The sequence below is a fragment of the Plectropomus leopardus genome, chromosome 15 (assembly GCF_008729295.1).
Source record: "Plectropomus leopardus isolate mb chromosome 15, YSFRI_Pleo_2.0, whole genome shotgun sequence".
In the NCBI taxonomy this organism is placed as follows: Eukaryota; Metazoa; Chordata; class Actinopteri; order Perciformes; family Serranidae; genus Plectropomus; species Plectropomus leopardus.
In genome coordinates, this window is record NC_056477.1 from 23285469 (window position 1) to 23301829 (window position 16361).

The window sequence follows — 16361 nt, forward strand, 5'->3', positions numbered from 1 at the left end:
GACAGCAAGCGTCATGAAACAGCAGACCAATAAGTGTTTATCAGAGTGTAAGTTTAATATATAGAGTGGCCAATGAAGCTGTGCTGAAATTTACAGTTAATCGCTGCGCTCTTTCCAGCAACACTGAGAGTGAACACCACTAAACAATCATCAAGACCAAGAACACACTGTAATCTTAATTATGCTCTCAACATGTTAAGTTTCATTATTTGTCATCAAGTTCAACCTTAAAATTGATCCAGTTAAGCTGCATTATGCACATCTTGAAAATGTCATTTACACCTTTTCACGTTTTTGGTTTTTTTCTTAATCAGCCAATTAACAGAGCAATGTCTTGATTATGGTTATTACACAATGTGTAGCGTAAATGAGCCATTGCTGTGAATTTATCAACACCTCACCCCTCAAGCAGACACACACAAGAAAACACCTGCTAAAAGCATGCCGAGCAGCAAATCCTTTTTTCTGTACCTTAATTACACTGATCACATCTCCCACTCACTTACACAGTAATCACCTAACATAAAGGAGCTGAGATGTCTTTGGACATTATGTGGTTAGACTGAGACTGCAATGTGGAAAATCAGCTAACCAAATCATTTTGACCGTACAGCATTCTGTGTTTGTGTGTGCTCAATCAGGTGCAGGTGATGTCGTGGAGTGTGGGTTTAGGCGGCAGGATGACATTTGCCAAGCTCCTCCTTCCCTTCCTCATTCTCCACTCTTTCTGTGAAGGTGAGTCATCTCGACTGAAGAATGACTGTGTGAATTCAAAATGACTGCATCATTTATACAATGACCATAAATGACTGTTACAGTGCAAATCATTAATTGAATGTACAGTCTCTGTGATGCAAAATAAAGTTATTTGATAAAATGTGTTTATGTAACCCAAATCATTTAATCAGAATATAACTTTTTTGACGTGCAAAAAGTGGTTCTGACCACTATAAAGCATGTAATCTGCTTAAAATATAGGGGAAGAAGTTGGGTTTTTTCCCAGCCTTATTAAGAAAATTAATTCATACACATAACGTATAGAGGGAACAGAACTGGTTATGCATGTTAAAAAAAAACACAACCCAGATTATTTTCTGTTGCTGCAAATTACAGATTATCACCTCACATGCAGATTCGGTAGACCCTACAACTTGCCAGTGTTCCCCATAATTCTCATATGGAGGCCACTGCTACAAGTAGTTATAGACTGTTGGTAGTTGTAGCAACTCCACAATGTTACACAAGATTCGTGTTTCACAATTAAGGACTATTTTAATCAGCGTACACATAAGAATGTAACACTAACAGCACTCATGAATGATGCTCTGCCAAAATCAGCAGAGAGGCGCATAGCAACGGCAGTTGCTGCATGTTCACTTTTATCACAGCCAAAGAGAAATGATCAAATTAAGTGTTTACAAGATTATGAGGTTATGCTACTATTTGCTAATTAATTATATAGAAAATTTCAAATGTAATAATGATAATAAATTATTATTAAAGGTTTCACCACCCCTCTCAACCCAACTGAAAATTCCTTTTAATTGTGCGAGTCTCTTACAATTGAGGTGGTTACTTGAGACATTTTAATTCAGACTGGGCTATTATTCTGATTATTCATGTAATATTAGTGTCCATGGAAATGCACTGAATGAAGCTGTAGTGGAAAAAGGTAGAGAGGTACAGTGGTATCACGTGGGACCTATTTTTCAAGATGTGTGCAACAGTAGAAATTTTAAGATGAATTATTGAAGCAGGATGATCAAGCCAAACTATCCTGACTAGAGGAATAAAGGTTTAAAATATCACTGTGGCAACAACATAACAACGTAATAACGTAACTATATACCTACCTGTATTGGTCAAATACAGGATAATGAATAGGTATGGTTCTTTGTAATGTCTTTATAGGTAATTTGGAAAAATGTACGAATACCTTACAGGCTGCAGTAAGAGACGCACAGATTTGATAGCAGAATTTTAAAACGTTTTACGGCACCTCTCCCATTTCTCTCTCAGTTCTTTATCATTACTGCCTGAAAGGATTTTTGGTCGTTACCACATAGGATGCACTCCCATAGCTTTTCTTGACTTGTACAAACTTTTCCTTTCAGTCCTGTACATGGTCTATTTATTTTTCTTCACTGTCATTACTTCAGTCTCCACACACACACTCGTCTGTCCTGCATAATGTCTCACTATTGTTGGACTTAAGAACTACTTTAAAATATTTGTCTTCTTTGCTGAGTGTGTTTCTGTGAGAGAGAGAGAGAGCTTCTATGTTGTTAAGAGTCACGGTAACTGTCTGACGGTGACAGGCAGGAGACACCTCCAATCACACACAGCGCTCAAGCAGCAGGGAAAGTTATTAAGTGAATGCCACAACCTCTTTCCATCAAACACAATGAGTTTATCCAGGCGTTTTTGGTTTTTTTTTCTAGATCTCTGGAGTCCTTCAGCCTCTTTCCTCTCACTTTAACCTCACACCTTGTTTGCTTTCAGCGTTACCTCTCTCTCTCCCCCTCCCTTGCTTTCTCTAACTAACCCATTAGCACACTGACCCTGTATTCCTCTTGAGCATTACCTCCATGATCCAGCAAATTGGATTGATGATCATTGCTGTGATTATGTTGTGGCTGTAATCTATCTGCATTCCACTCTGCGAGCCTGACGCAGTGCCTCGCAGTGACTAAACCACAGGTATGGACGGGAGCTTGTTAACCCTCCTCCCCACCACCCTCTATCCAGTGAAGCACGCTCCACGTTCTTGGCACCCACAAGGAGCCATGCTGGCAAGCCAGAGATAAGCATCTTCTTCCGCACAGGCGGACACATGACTGAACGAACAAGCCTCCACTTTCAAAGCACAGATTCACTCTGTCAAGCGCTCTCACTTCAAACAGACTGGCCTCGCCTTCTCTTTCTTCAGTGTCTCTGTGGTCTGCCGCACAGCTCAGCTGATCAAAGACCATCAGCTTTGTTCCCTGATCTTCCCAACAAAACAACTTGTATCACACTGCCTTCTGACACCACAGAACCATGCCCAAACACGGCAGACTATTAACCCTTACACAGGCCCTCAAAAGTACAGTGTTTTAATGGAAGGACATTTCCTCCTTTAAAGAGAATTCAACATGAGGTTAATGTAACTTTAACACTGAGCACTCAGTAGATATGTTTTGCTCAAATTTTGGTTACAAATTTGGTAAAATTCATGTTAGTGAGCACTTCACCTTTTCCAAGATGATCAATCCACGTTACAGGTGTGACATATGAAGATGCCGATTAAACATCATTACTACACGTGTTCCTTGAGACCGTTTCTGAGAGTTTGTGTAGAAATTCTCCTGTTGTGCAGATTTTTGGCATCAGTTGTTTAGGTGGCTGCTCTCAGATGATCTTGCTGCTGAAGACGCTTTTGTGTATTTAATCCCTTTTTATTACAGCACTAGCTTTAATTGTGCCAGACCGATGTTCATGCAATGTTAAAAACTGATCAGCTGGGGACAAGCTGCAGGTTCAATTCCACTCTTGGCCCTTTGCTGCATATCATCTCCTCTTTTTCCCTCCCTCCACGCTTAAGCTGTCCTATCCAATAAAAGCAAAGAACCCATAATGATAATCTTATAAAAAAAAAACTGACCATGGTGTTGAATTGTTTTTTTTTAATGGGCCCAGGAGGCATGAATGACTCTACCTACAGACAGACTATGTAAACATTTTATTCAAGTAAAGCATGGCATTAATGACCAAATCTGACAGCAGTATAATGCTGTGTGTGTAATTGATGTTCTCTGCTTACAGTGTTATATATTGGCTGCTAAGTGCTTTTGAAAATGGTTATTTGGAAATGCTTTTTTTAGATGTAGAAATAAGTTGCACGGCGTTAGATGCTGAGTACCAATGCTGAATTTGACCCAAATATATGTACCCACACAGAGGGTTGTTAAGGCTATTGTTCAAGGTCCCTCTGCTTAGTGATTGATGAGCTGTATAGGTCTATCTGACATCGACACTGTCAGTACACAGTTAACAGATGACAACAGCCAAAAACCTAAAATGAGTACAAGACAAAGTGTGGGAACAAGAGAAACAGTTACATAATAGAAGAACAGTAAAAGACACCCGTCTACAGACTGACCACAAAAGGCTGCAGTACAACAACAAAAAACATGAAAATCAAGGAGTGTTTTTCACAAATGTTGGAACACTTCAAAAACTTGTAGCAGCGGGTGATTTTTTTTAACCTTGAGGGGGAAGGAGGTGATCCCTGTCATCACTACCTGATGTGAGCAGATGTATGTTGGACAGGCAGCTCTGCTTGTTTGTATTATCTTACTACTCTTGTTGATGGTTCTCCCCATGTGGTCCATTTTTATATCAAACACTAAGACTTCCAAACAGATAAAAAGGAATTTAAGATGGGTTTTATGTCGGATCTGCAGAGGACAGTCAGCTGCTGCTTAACCAAAGGTTCAGCTAGTTTCCCAAAACAAAGCCGTCACAAAGCCATTGACCCATTTTACATTACAATAAATGTAATACATTCAGACACAGGCTGCAAGACTCATCCAGCCCACTTTATCTCCTGATCAAAACTACAGATCTTGATCAGTTCAGTTTAGAGGCTGGGCCTGTATTAATGATAGAAATATTTAGGACGAAGTAAGAGCTTGTCAGTGCATTCTGGGATGCGGTTGAAGGGCTGAAAGTAAACCATATGATGTAAATTTCTCTTTATGACCCTCTGTTATTACTTAAAGATCCCCTCCACTGAAAAATGTGTTACTCATGTTTATGTCCCCTTAAATGTCTGACCTTGACTGCACTGACTTGTAAGTGTGCAGTTTGTCATTAGACAGGTGTTAAATTCTGAGATTCAAACATTCATCGGGCAAGATGGATTAGGTATGTCAAAAATTCAAAATCCAATTGCCGTCTTGTATTAAAATGCTGGCAAAAAACCCTGAAACTTCCAGAGCGGAGCTGACTTGAAAATCTCAGCCAGACGGAATATTATGTAAGCTATTGTTCAGCAAACCTTGATTAGACCTTTGGTATATAATCACATAATAACAACGTGAACACACTGCAACATCATACCAGATATTTTTGTATGTTGCATAACTACTTATGCTGTTTCAGTTACTGCCAGTGACAAGCTAACAGACAACAAAAACAGGTAATGGATGCTAACTACACTAACCATTCTCATACATCTGCTAGTCGCCGACTTTGGTGATCAACAGACTCCATGTCTGCGTCTGACTGAGGCTCAAACATATATACGTCTGAATCTCTCTGATGTTTCCTTAAACTATAAAGCTAATCATCTTGATGTGCACTTGGAAGGGACCAGATGTGGAATTTCTGAATGAGTAGATCTACTTCCACTCTTTCCACTCTTTATTGCTTATGTTGGGTAAAAAACATGTTCAATAAAATATTTATCTTAGCAGAGATGGGATATATACTTTTAAAACATGTCTGGAGGGGAACTTTAAATGTTGACATTTTTGCCTTTAAAAACTTCCTAACGTCCCCAGATGTCACACAGTGTCTTACACTGAATACATTTGCCCCAGCCACTTATACCATGTCATACACTGAATATATTTGCTACAGCTCCCTTGTGTAGGGAGGGGTAAGCAGTCTATATTAATTAAACAAGAGAACAAGGGTGTCCACACTGTCATCAGTTGCAGCAATCTGATGCCAGATCACTGGAAAAATTGCGCTCAAGTACACAACTCTACCGTGTCTTTTCAAATAAACTGCTGTTGCTGCTGCTGAGAATGTGAAAACCCAAAAACAACATATGTAAAAATGTTCAAGCTTGTAAAGTAGTAAGCTATCAGGCTATACTTAACTCAATTTACATAAATTATCATAATGGAGATTGTTAATAAGGAAATCACTTTATCACTTTAACAGCATAATTAAAACACTCATCTCAAAAGAATTAGATTGACCATTGTTCCCTCTCTCTCTGTCACAGGCTCCAACCAGCCGCCACGCTTCCTGAACTACTTCTTCCAGACCTACCTTCTCATCTATGAAGACATGCCCGTCGGTGAGTCTCTCTGGATTTTCAGCGTGTTGTGTTTGATGTATCTGCATTGTCTCAAGAAAGTACAGTAAAGCTGTCTTTGTGGATTGCTTTGTCAACTTGTTTACTGCACAGAAATAGTCTGTCGTCGTATCCCTTGAATATAAACTGAGAAAGCAAAAACAAGTAAAGAGAGATGTCATCGAAGACACTGACATTGATGGCTATGGATGTCCTCCATCAGGATGTGTGTATGTGTTTTTGTGTGTGCGGTGTGTGGTGTGGTGTGTTTGTCCGTGTCATAAGAAGAAAACTCCAGGGACTGGTTGTCTGGGTGCTTCTCTAATATAAAGCTGGAACAGAAAAAAACTGGGATGCTTCGGATATTTCATGTCCAGGTGTTGATGTCTGGATGAGAGTTAGTCCAGATTTTATATCTCCATGTTATTATAAGTTTGCTTATATGTTGTGTCCTACTGCTGTTTGGGGCGGTTGGGGGTTACGGTGTGAACACGAGATTCGGTTGAGTCCGATTCCTCCAGGATCCATTATTTTCCCTCTTATTTATTTTTTGTCATTTTTGTTGGTTGCAGTGATTGACAGGGCAATTTGAAGATGTCTGGCTTTTCATCATCTCTGAGGGTGTCACTGGCTTGGAATTAAAATCCTTTTATATTGGATTGATTTTCTCCAAGTTTTTTTTTTTTTATATTTTTTTTTATCACATGACCTTTACACTCTGCCAGTCTGTCAGCGCTACAGGTCTGAGTCATGGAGTGTTTGCTTATCCGCGTATACACCCTCAGAGTTGCTTGTCTCAGGCACAGACAACCTGTTATGTTTTTCTTTTTCGCCTTTTCTCTTGGGGTCACAAAGTTCAAATACACCGCCAAGCCTCCATCATCAACACTATTCCAGTCACCGTCTCCATCATCATCATCTCAGCTGTGTGTTTTGTACTGCAGCAGGAAAGGTTACAGTATCCCACTGAGCCTACAGTAAATCATCATCATCATGACCTCAAACACCATTGCCCTCAGAGCTGCCTGGTTTGGCATCTTTGTCCAACAGCACTCAGAGGTCTCTGGCAGACCGCCATCTCTTCATTCAGTCAGCTTGTGCTCTAACCAGTGAAGGGCATGGATGTGTTGGTGGGTGGCGTTGCTAATTTCCCTAACCACTCTGTCCAGGTTGCCCTCTGGCCATGAATCATAGTGTCCTCTCCTCAGGCAGCTGGGCTTCGGTCCAACAGTGGCTTCCACTGGTCCAGAGAGCTGTCAGTCACGTCCCTGGCTCAGCCTGTGATGGCTTCTTCAGTGGTGTGATTATGAGGGCGGGCTGAGTGATCGGACAGTGACAATTTGTCAAGATTATTGTTTATTAGCTCAGCAGATGTCCTCGTCTAGGAGGCCCTCCAATTCATAAACACACGAACGCACACACACAAGCCATCGGGTCAAATGTGTGTGTGAGTGGAGGATGTGACACGGTGGAGAATAGCTGAAGATCCTTTTCACCACAAACACCCACGTTTCCTCACAAAAAACTCAAGATTACTTACACACTGGCTTAATAGAGAAGCCCGGGAGCAATTTCAATGCTGACATCGCTCTTACTCTTGATTTGAATAAAGGGTAGATTGAAAATACATATTTTCTCATCTCAAGGTTCAGTGCAAAGATTGTGCAAAGAATAAAGAATTGTTAAATTGTGCTTTCAGGGCACAATGGAGGCGGTTTAATCATATTCAAAACTTCATACATCCCTCTGTACTTCATTAGGTTTTTATTTTACCGCAAATTTGATGAACATAAATGAGCACCTGCCAGAGTGCATGACTTGAGCCCAGCGCTGAGGTTTCCACAGCCACTCTGATTGGTCACATTCAGTTACCATGGAGGTTGTTGGGCTTCGTCTTGGTGATGATGTAACAGCATAGGGTTCATGTGAGCAGGTTGTGTGAGGTGATACCAAAAGGCAGTCTGTAAGAAGCAATTACCTGACACGTGTGCAATGAGGCCATTGATACTGCATTATGGAGATGCAGACTTTTTGTCAGGTGGTCTGCACAACACTCACAACACTATCATGTGTTGTCTCGGCAGTAGATCAGTGACTTAAGCTCTTGGCCTTCGAGCCAGTAGTCTCAGCTCTGTAAGGCAGGCAGCAGCACATGATTATTTATCAGAGATGAGGGAACAGATCCAAACAGCATTGATATTTGATCTAAGACTACACTGCTTCTCTCACCAGCAAGGGGTTCGTTTCTGGAACCGGCACAGAGTTTAAAAGCTGCTGCACAGATGTGCTGTCGAGGCACGTGTAACACAGTGGGAGAAGGTGTAAACTCACACCTCTGACTTGTCCTTTACCACCGAGTCCAGTTTCATGCTGGCAAGCACCCTCAGGTTCTTACATTGATGAGACTGAACCCAAGACAAATCCCACGGGTGTGAATGATGCCTGTGATGCGTGAGTAGGCTACATTAGTGGTCTGCTGTACACTGCAGAGATTCGATGCCTCAGATCATTATTTCAATATTTACAGGAAGAATATTTCATGGTTTTCACAACAAACTCTTTAGTCTATTCATGTCTGTGTGATCTCTCTGCGCAAGTGTCCATTTAGTGTGTCATGCATGTGTTTGCGTTTGATGCGTTTTTGTCACATCCAGGCAGTGGGATCATTCACTCTTTGGGGGGGCAGCTAAACAGAGGAGCTGATGTTTAAATGCAGTGGCAGATAACAGTGTGTGTTGTGTCAGGAAATGGGATGTGTAATTAGACTGAGAGAACACTTTGATTAAACGCTCTCATCTCCTAATCCACTTTGCCCTGATTCGGCAGATTAAGCTCTCTACTGAGTAATTAACTTGTGGAAAGAACACAACATTTGTTCGAAATAAGAAACTTCCACACTCTGCTGGGATGGTTTGTGTATGTCTCGTAGTCGGTGCCAATTGAGCATAAGGCCTCGATGTCTGATTAAATTTAAAAGTTTGGCTTAGGCTAACATTATAATAACGTGTTCATTTATATGGAAGAAGTTATTGTATACGTTCAAATTCAGTTATTTTTATGGAGATGTCTCAGAGGGCGGAGAGAACAACAGAAGAGAAGCATGTGACAGTATTAGTTAAATGAATGAAAAAGAGACCTCCAGCTCATTCAAACAATCATTTCAGTCATTATGAGTCATTCATATCCATCAGCACACTTGTTTCCTTTGTCATTAAACATCAACTTGAAACTTATCTTCTATTTCCCCTTCATCACACAATGGACAGATTAGACATCCAAAGTCGAACGCCTATCAGTTTCAGCATGAGCAGGCAGCATCCCCGCTTTTGTTTAAGTCAAAATAAACTTAGTTATAGTTATAGTTATAGTTATTATTAGTTATATATTTTCCAATCTCTGATGACACCAGCAGGTTAGCATGGCCACAGAGGCTGGGCACATCAGCCGAAGTCTTTTTTATTCTTTTTTATTTTTGTTTTACTCCTGAATACCAAAAACGTATGCTGTGCCTCAAATGGAATACTTCTTTTAGTGCACTTGTAGTACACTGCATACATTATCTACTTACTTGCATAGTGTGCAAATATTGACAGAAAATTGTTGTCTCACATCACACATGGCTGTTTCGTTCTTATCAGAAATTAAGATTATGCATGATTAAGATTATGATTCTGCATGACAACTTGCACCTGGGTAGAGCATGGTCTCAAACATTTAACAAACGTTTATCACTCACCAAAATACAACTTTGCTACATCTGCTTGTTTGCTCCCTTGACTTCATCTGTATGTATTAATTAATTACATAAAAAATAAATGGCACATTTCTATATTTGCGAATGTTTGTGGCTGATACTGGGATATACTAACAGCTGATATACTGAGTTAATAATACTAATTGCTACATTATGCAAATTTCCTCTATTAAAATCCTCTGCAGTGAAGATGACAGTTTAAAATGCACATACACTAAACGTAACTTACGCCCATCAATTTCATAGCAAATGCCATAACATATGTTACATCAATGCCTGGTGATAAAACTGGCTACTGTTAGATAACTAGAAAGCTAATGTTAGCGTTCACAATTATTGTTTGTAGTACCAATTTTTTACAGACTTAACCCAATAGGTAAATGGCGTATAAAATAACTTGGATGATTGGCACTATTTCCGCACTGTGGGGCACATACAGAAGGCGTGTTAGAGACATCCACCGACTGAGCCATCTGACTTCCATTTTGTGCACAGTTAACGACAGTGAAATAAAATTTCAATCATGCGGCTCTTCTAGTCTTCCCAATTGTAATTTGACCTAATGGATTAAATCTAGGTCATTTCACGGGTGTTGTCGCTCAAAAAATGTATCTCATCATTTAAGTCTATGGGGAAAAGTTTATTTTGGGGCCACAGGGCATTACTCTGTATGGTCACTACGAAAATTGGCTTCAAAGTACGTGGCACTTCTGGGGGCCTGGTACAGCCCCTGTCTATATATAGACAACATGGTGACCATTGAAAGTGAGAAGTATCCAACCCTTCACACACAACCTTTTGACCATTATGAGCACGCCATCTGGGTCCTCAAAGTGCACTGTATTTTCCATACTTGTCAGTGTGAATTCACTTATGCTCTTAAAATAGCAAGAACTGGTACAAAACTAGTTGTTAGTTGTATGTACCAGCGCTGGAACTCAGTCTGAACTTTTTCACTCTTTCTTTCTCACCCACTCTCCTCTGCTCCCTCACATTCTTCTACTGCCACAGAAAATACCTTGCACTTTTAATTAGCTCCGTGGCATTCCTAATTCAATAATAATTAAGGAGCAGGAAGTAGCCCCAAGGAACGACTTATTAAAGCCTTCCCCTAAACGTGTTGATAATGTCTGTGTACTCTCTCCCCAGCCAGTTCCCCACTGTCAGCTGCCGAGCACACTCTATGTTAACTATGGCTTGTCAACACTCCCTCCTTCGGACTCTCTCTCTCTCTCTCTCTCTCTCTGTCTCTCTCTCTCTTTCATAGCTTTCTGATTCAGTATATTGACTATGTTAGCACGAAGTTCACAACCACTGCATGCTATTGTAGACTGATGGTGTTGAGCATTAATGATCCTTGACCTTGATTGGACCAATTATTCCTGATATGAAACTTTATTTAATATCTGAAAGAAGAATTGCCTCCAAAGCAGCAATAGTTTTATGTTTTAATCAAATACCAAATCAGCCCCTTTCATGGTGTAAAGATATTAATCATGCCATTCTTACGTCATCTTTTGACTACATATGTGACTGCAGTGTGAATAAAGTATACGCTTGTTTTTGCACCTTTAGTTCGGTTCATGTGGTCCGGGGCACGGGTAAAAACGATGCATTCTTGCATTTTAGTCGTGGTTGAGTTCCTTTTCTTTTTTAAAACAAAACAAGAGGAGTAAATTTGAGGTACTACCAACTGACAGGTAACTGGGTGATTTGAAAGTCTTAGTGTTTTTTTTTATCCCGAATCATCAGTGAATCATCAGGACCCATACTAGGAAATCAAAATCCTGTGACTGACAGAAATGTATGCAGCACTTAAGTGCTAGTAGAGAGTTTATATTCAGGTTCTTTGGTGTCACAAAGAGCTCATAGAGATATAAGTGGTGTAAGTGATTATTTGTTGTCTGTTATTAGACTGCAAATCAATTGCATGTTATCAGGGCTGCTGCTGGCCATGTGGTTGTCCTCAGTATATTGCTTTATTGTTACGCTCACACATAATTGAAGAAAAATCACAAAAAATTATGAACTCTGCATATATGTTCTGCTACAGAGGAACTATAGAACAGGCTTTTTTCAGCAGCTGCTGGAGGCTGTGCAGAGGCGCACGTCTGCAGAGTCCTTAATTAGGTTATTACTTGACAGCTTCTGAGCCAGTTCTGTGTCGATACTGATGACAGCAATACCATTTAGACGCTCCCGTCCCATTGTTGATCACAGGTATGTTTTAATAAGCTTAAGTTTTGAAAACTTAGCTCAGCACAGGCAACTGACTGTATTAATAACTGTAATAATAACAAAAAGTGTGCTTGTGCAAGATTGAGGACAGATTTTGTGATCAGCAGATGGTTTTATCAGCTGTTGAAATCATGCTAAAATCACATATCTGCTATCATAAAATCCTGTGTTTTTTTTTTTTTTTTTTTTTCCACATCACAAACGTACTGCACCAGAGTCCGTTGGGAAGCAGACCGAGACCCTCCTGAAAAGATGTGTCTCAGCTCTTTTGTTTGGACTGCACCAGTGTTTGATTGACAGCTTTCACACCAGCCAAAACAAACCATAATAACCGCGCAAACAAACTTGAGTTTGTTTTAACTGAACCAAACAGGCTAGGTGTGAAAGCACCCTTATTGTTTGAAATGTGTCAAATTGCTACTTGTTTCTTAAGTCTGTGGGATAAGTCCAAAGTCAGATTTGAAAAACCTCTATTTAAACATTTGAGTGAACCTCAAAATTTTATAATTCAGAATAGGATGAATATAGATTGACAATTGATTAATCGGCCATTAAGAATTTGATCGAGCATGTGACATTTATTCAATTGATCGATCAACTATGTAATGTTGTCAAAGCATATACAATATGTTGCTGTGAACTTTGAGGAAAAAACGTATTTGGTATTGATTGAAATAAGCAATGTTTTTATGTTTTTTTTTCAAATAGTAAAGTAATCGGTCATTAATTTTACCAGTAATCTATTAAGTAAAGTGCTTTCAGTTTGCACCCCTAGTTCAGAGTTTCCAATGTCTTTGCTAATTTTCAATATGTAGGAACATGTTATGTTTGTATTAAGCTAGAGACTTGTAGTATTTCGTCACCAGTGGAAATAGACATTGGAAGCAGACATACTGTCAGAGTGCCCAGGTACTTGAAATCCTTGAAAGTTTGTGAATCTAAGGGAAAAAACACCAAGCCCCTAAATAATAAAAAAAAGAAGTTATTTTGATATTTTCTCTCATCACTGTAACACATTCACATCTTCACACATTCAGACCTCTGTCTCTAATTGTCTTTGAGCTTCTGTAAAGCCTGCTATTTCTCATTTTTAAAATTATTGGTATAATTACAGTGATTAACCATGATGTGTGTCTCCAACCATGCCTTGTTCGGTTCTTTGATTAAAGGACTGGGCTTGAAAAGTCCTTGAATTTGATGTTAAACAAGGTCTGGGAAGCCTGTACTGTTTTAAATGTTAAAGACTATAGAAAGAAGATTAATGCTGCTTTGAGACTTTGGCTTTTCTCCTGTTCAAGAGGTTTTTGAGTTTAGTATTGGGAAATCCATATTTGACTCCCCAACGTCAGTGACACTTGGCTGGATATAAGGGCACTTAGCTCTGTTTTGCTGCTGATAGAATGATTGGTCAGACCATTAACCTGGTTGGAGAGAACGGCCTCCTTACCTGGCTGCCTCTCCCGGTGCAAATCACTGACTGACCAGCTGATTTACACAGCGCTGTGCAGTAGACCCCAAGCATGTGCACATTCAGCTTCATCAGTAAGCCCTAGAGCATATTTCAGATTAAAACCCATCTTTCTCTTTCAACTAAGCACTTAAACTGAAAAATTTGGCATTAACTAACATCAATAGATTTTGCTCATTGCACCGTTTACTAATTCTCCTTTCACTATGACACATTTCCACCCATGCGGACCTCCTTACAAGCTGTAATGTTAAAGAAATTGCAAGAGCAATTGTGTACTGACTGACATTAGGTGTGTGCAGTAAATGTGTATATGGACTTGAAAATCTTTATGATGCTGCTCAGTCTAAGTATTATGTCCCAGTATCCACACTCACCCTCTTAAATGTTTGTTAATATGCTACCAGTTAAGTCAGCAAGCAATGGTAGGCATTTAACCCCCCTGTTCAGTGACCAGCAAATCAGACTTGTACTGGGTTTTCAGGTGTAATGTGTGCATTTGTGTGAGTATGAAAAGTCTGTTTCTGTAAAACAGCATCCATACCCAGCAAACCGACCCTGAATGAATCAGTGTAAAGAATCAAACCAAAAAAAAAAAAATGGATGTGTCTTAATACTGAGCTGTATTCAGTGCCAAGTCTATCCCCACACTTCATCTCTATAGTCCACCGCACCAGTTCAGTTGCTGTTTGTAACGCACCTACAGGATAAAATGGTTTGCAAACCAACATAATCAGCCAATAAGAAGACGCTGCAAGTACACAAGTTCCTAGACATGAATCTTGTCCTCATACAACAGTTCGTTGGGTATCTTGTGAATTTGGGCCTCTACCAATTAGGTTCAAGTTTGAGAAAAAAAATCATGATAGCGCATTGTAAGTTAATGTGATGTGATGACATGACATTGGTAGGTGACTTCAGTAGGGCATGGAACTCAGCCTCCTGACTTTGTTTAATGCGTCCACCACCTTGTCCTTCCTCTGTGTTTTGACTTTGTCGCTCTTTATTATACTGGGACCTGACTTCCTCCGTTGCTCTTGTCATATGACACCGGTCACGTCAGCACAGCATCCTGGTTCACGTTTACATTGGTTATATTAATTATAATGCGTTACTTTTTGTGATGACAGCTATGAGCAGTGACGTAGACATGACGACAGATTCAGCATGAATTCAATCACATGCTCTGAGATTTGTGCAAATCATTCAATTGTATATAACATTTGTAACATTTTATGCAATAGTCTTTATAAGGACAAGGTTAGGAAATAAATGACACTTGGTATTTTTGGTAAAGTGACAATGAACATGATAAACACCAGGTGCTTTAGCAAAACAAAATTAATTAAAATAACTACACTAACTCCTGCAATCAAAACTTTTGAGGTCTATCAACATAACACCTGCTCCTCCCACTGCTTAGATATAGTAATGTATGATTCATCAGAAATAATTTTAAAAAAAACAATTGTGTGGTTTATTATTGCTCTTGTTTTAAATGTTTTGTCAGTTTTATTTTTACAATGTAAATGTACATGTAAATGTCCAGTGGCTCATTGGACAACTACAATGTAAATGTTGATGTTTCTTTTTTTCTATGAAAACAGAGATCCAAAACATTATTTCTCCATAAGAAATGAAACAATATCATTTAATAAGGCTGCATACAAGATTATGTCACTTTATTGGAGGAAATTCTTTAGTCAGCTTAATTTGCATTAAGTAGGTATTTGACAACATAGTGTTGACAGTGGGTTCACCAAAGCAAACAATATATCAGAAAAGCATTAAAGGGTCCTCAGCCTTCCCTTCTGACGTGTAAACATAAGAAGAACAAACATTGAGGGGAGGGTGAGAACTGTTTTGCTTCCAGGGGCCTAAAGCTGAAACATTCCCGTACTTCCTCTAAATGTTTTATGTTTTCTTCATCGGGAAACAGTTTAAAACTCTCTGAATGCGTGTGAACCTTTAATTTATTTTTTGACATTTTAATTATCTGAAATTACCTCACCACACTGGCAGATTGGTTTGCAGAAGACATCCAAGAATATGTTGCCTGTCCTTTGCCTCTGCAGACCAGATAATCTGGAGAAGAAACAGAGGCAAAACAATAGAAATAAAGAAAGATGAGTAGTGATAAAATGAAAGGGTAATCAGGGAATTGTCAGGAGAAAAAGGAGGGGGCAGCTCCTCTGAGAGTTGATTCAGTGTTTTTGGGATGTTGGCTGGTATTCAAGCTGTCTCTTGCAGGATATGTGCTCTAGATATTTGTTACTGTCTGACTGCGAGCAGGGTAGCGCAGAGGTCTGTTTATGCTCCTGCTTTCAGCCCTCATTTAGCCAAATTGGAATGCGATGTGGGTGTCCTTTCTGCATGTCTGGCAACTGCTGTTGTATCTGTCACTGTTTATGAGTTTGAGTTGGCGGATGTGCTGTGTGTGTGAGAGTGAGAGTGACTGTGTCTCTGTCTGTGCGTGTGTGTCTTTAGTTTTATAAATCCTATCTACCAGCTGCAGAAGTGAAGTATTCCTCCCTGTTGAGGTTTGAACCACCTGATCTCAGCAGGAGATGAGTCCCAACATGTCCGGGAGATATTCTTAATGACTGGAAGTTTTCCTCTCCACGTGAACAGTCCCCTACCTCACTGTAGGAAGGGGGTACACTTGATCTTCTTACTTCCCGTGACAGCTCTCTGCTGTCATTGAGCTGTTGCATTGACTCCCACAATGGCTTCCCAATAATGCCGGCACACTGCCATCCATAAGGGACCTCTGTTTTGGTTTAGTCAATCATCCCTTATCTCTCCCCCGTGGTGCCGTGCTCCCCCTTCCT

The 16361-nt window shown here is 39.8% G+C and overlaps 1 protein-coding gene across 1 annotated transcript in view; it reads left to right on the forward strand.

The window, feature by feature from the left end:
* Positions 1–650: 650 nt before the first annotated feature.
* The window catches only part of cdh23 (cadherin-related 23), a 227593-nt gene continuing 211882 nt past the window's right edge, over positions 651–16361 (forward strand). The window contains exons 1-2 of the mRNA XM_042501637.1: positions 651–735; positions 5999–6073. Coding sequence (XP_042357571.1) covers positions 651–735; positions 5999–6073 — 160 coding nt within the window. The remainder of the gene's footprint in view (positions 736–5998; positions 6074–16361) is intronic.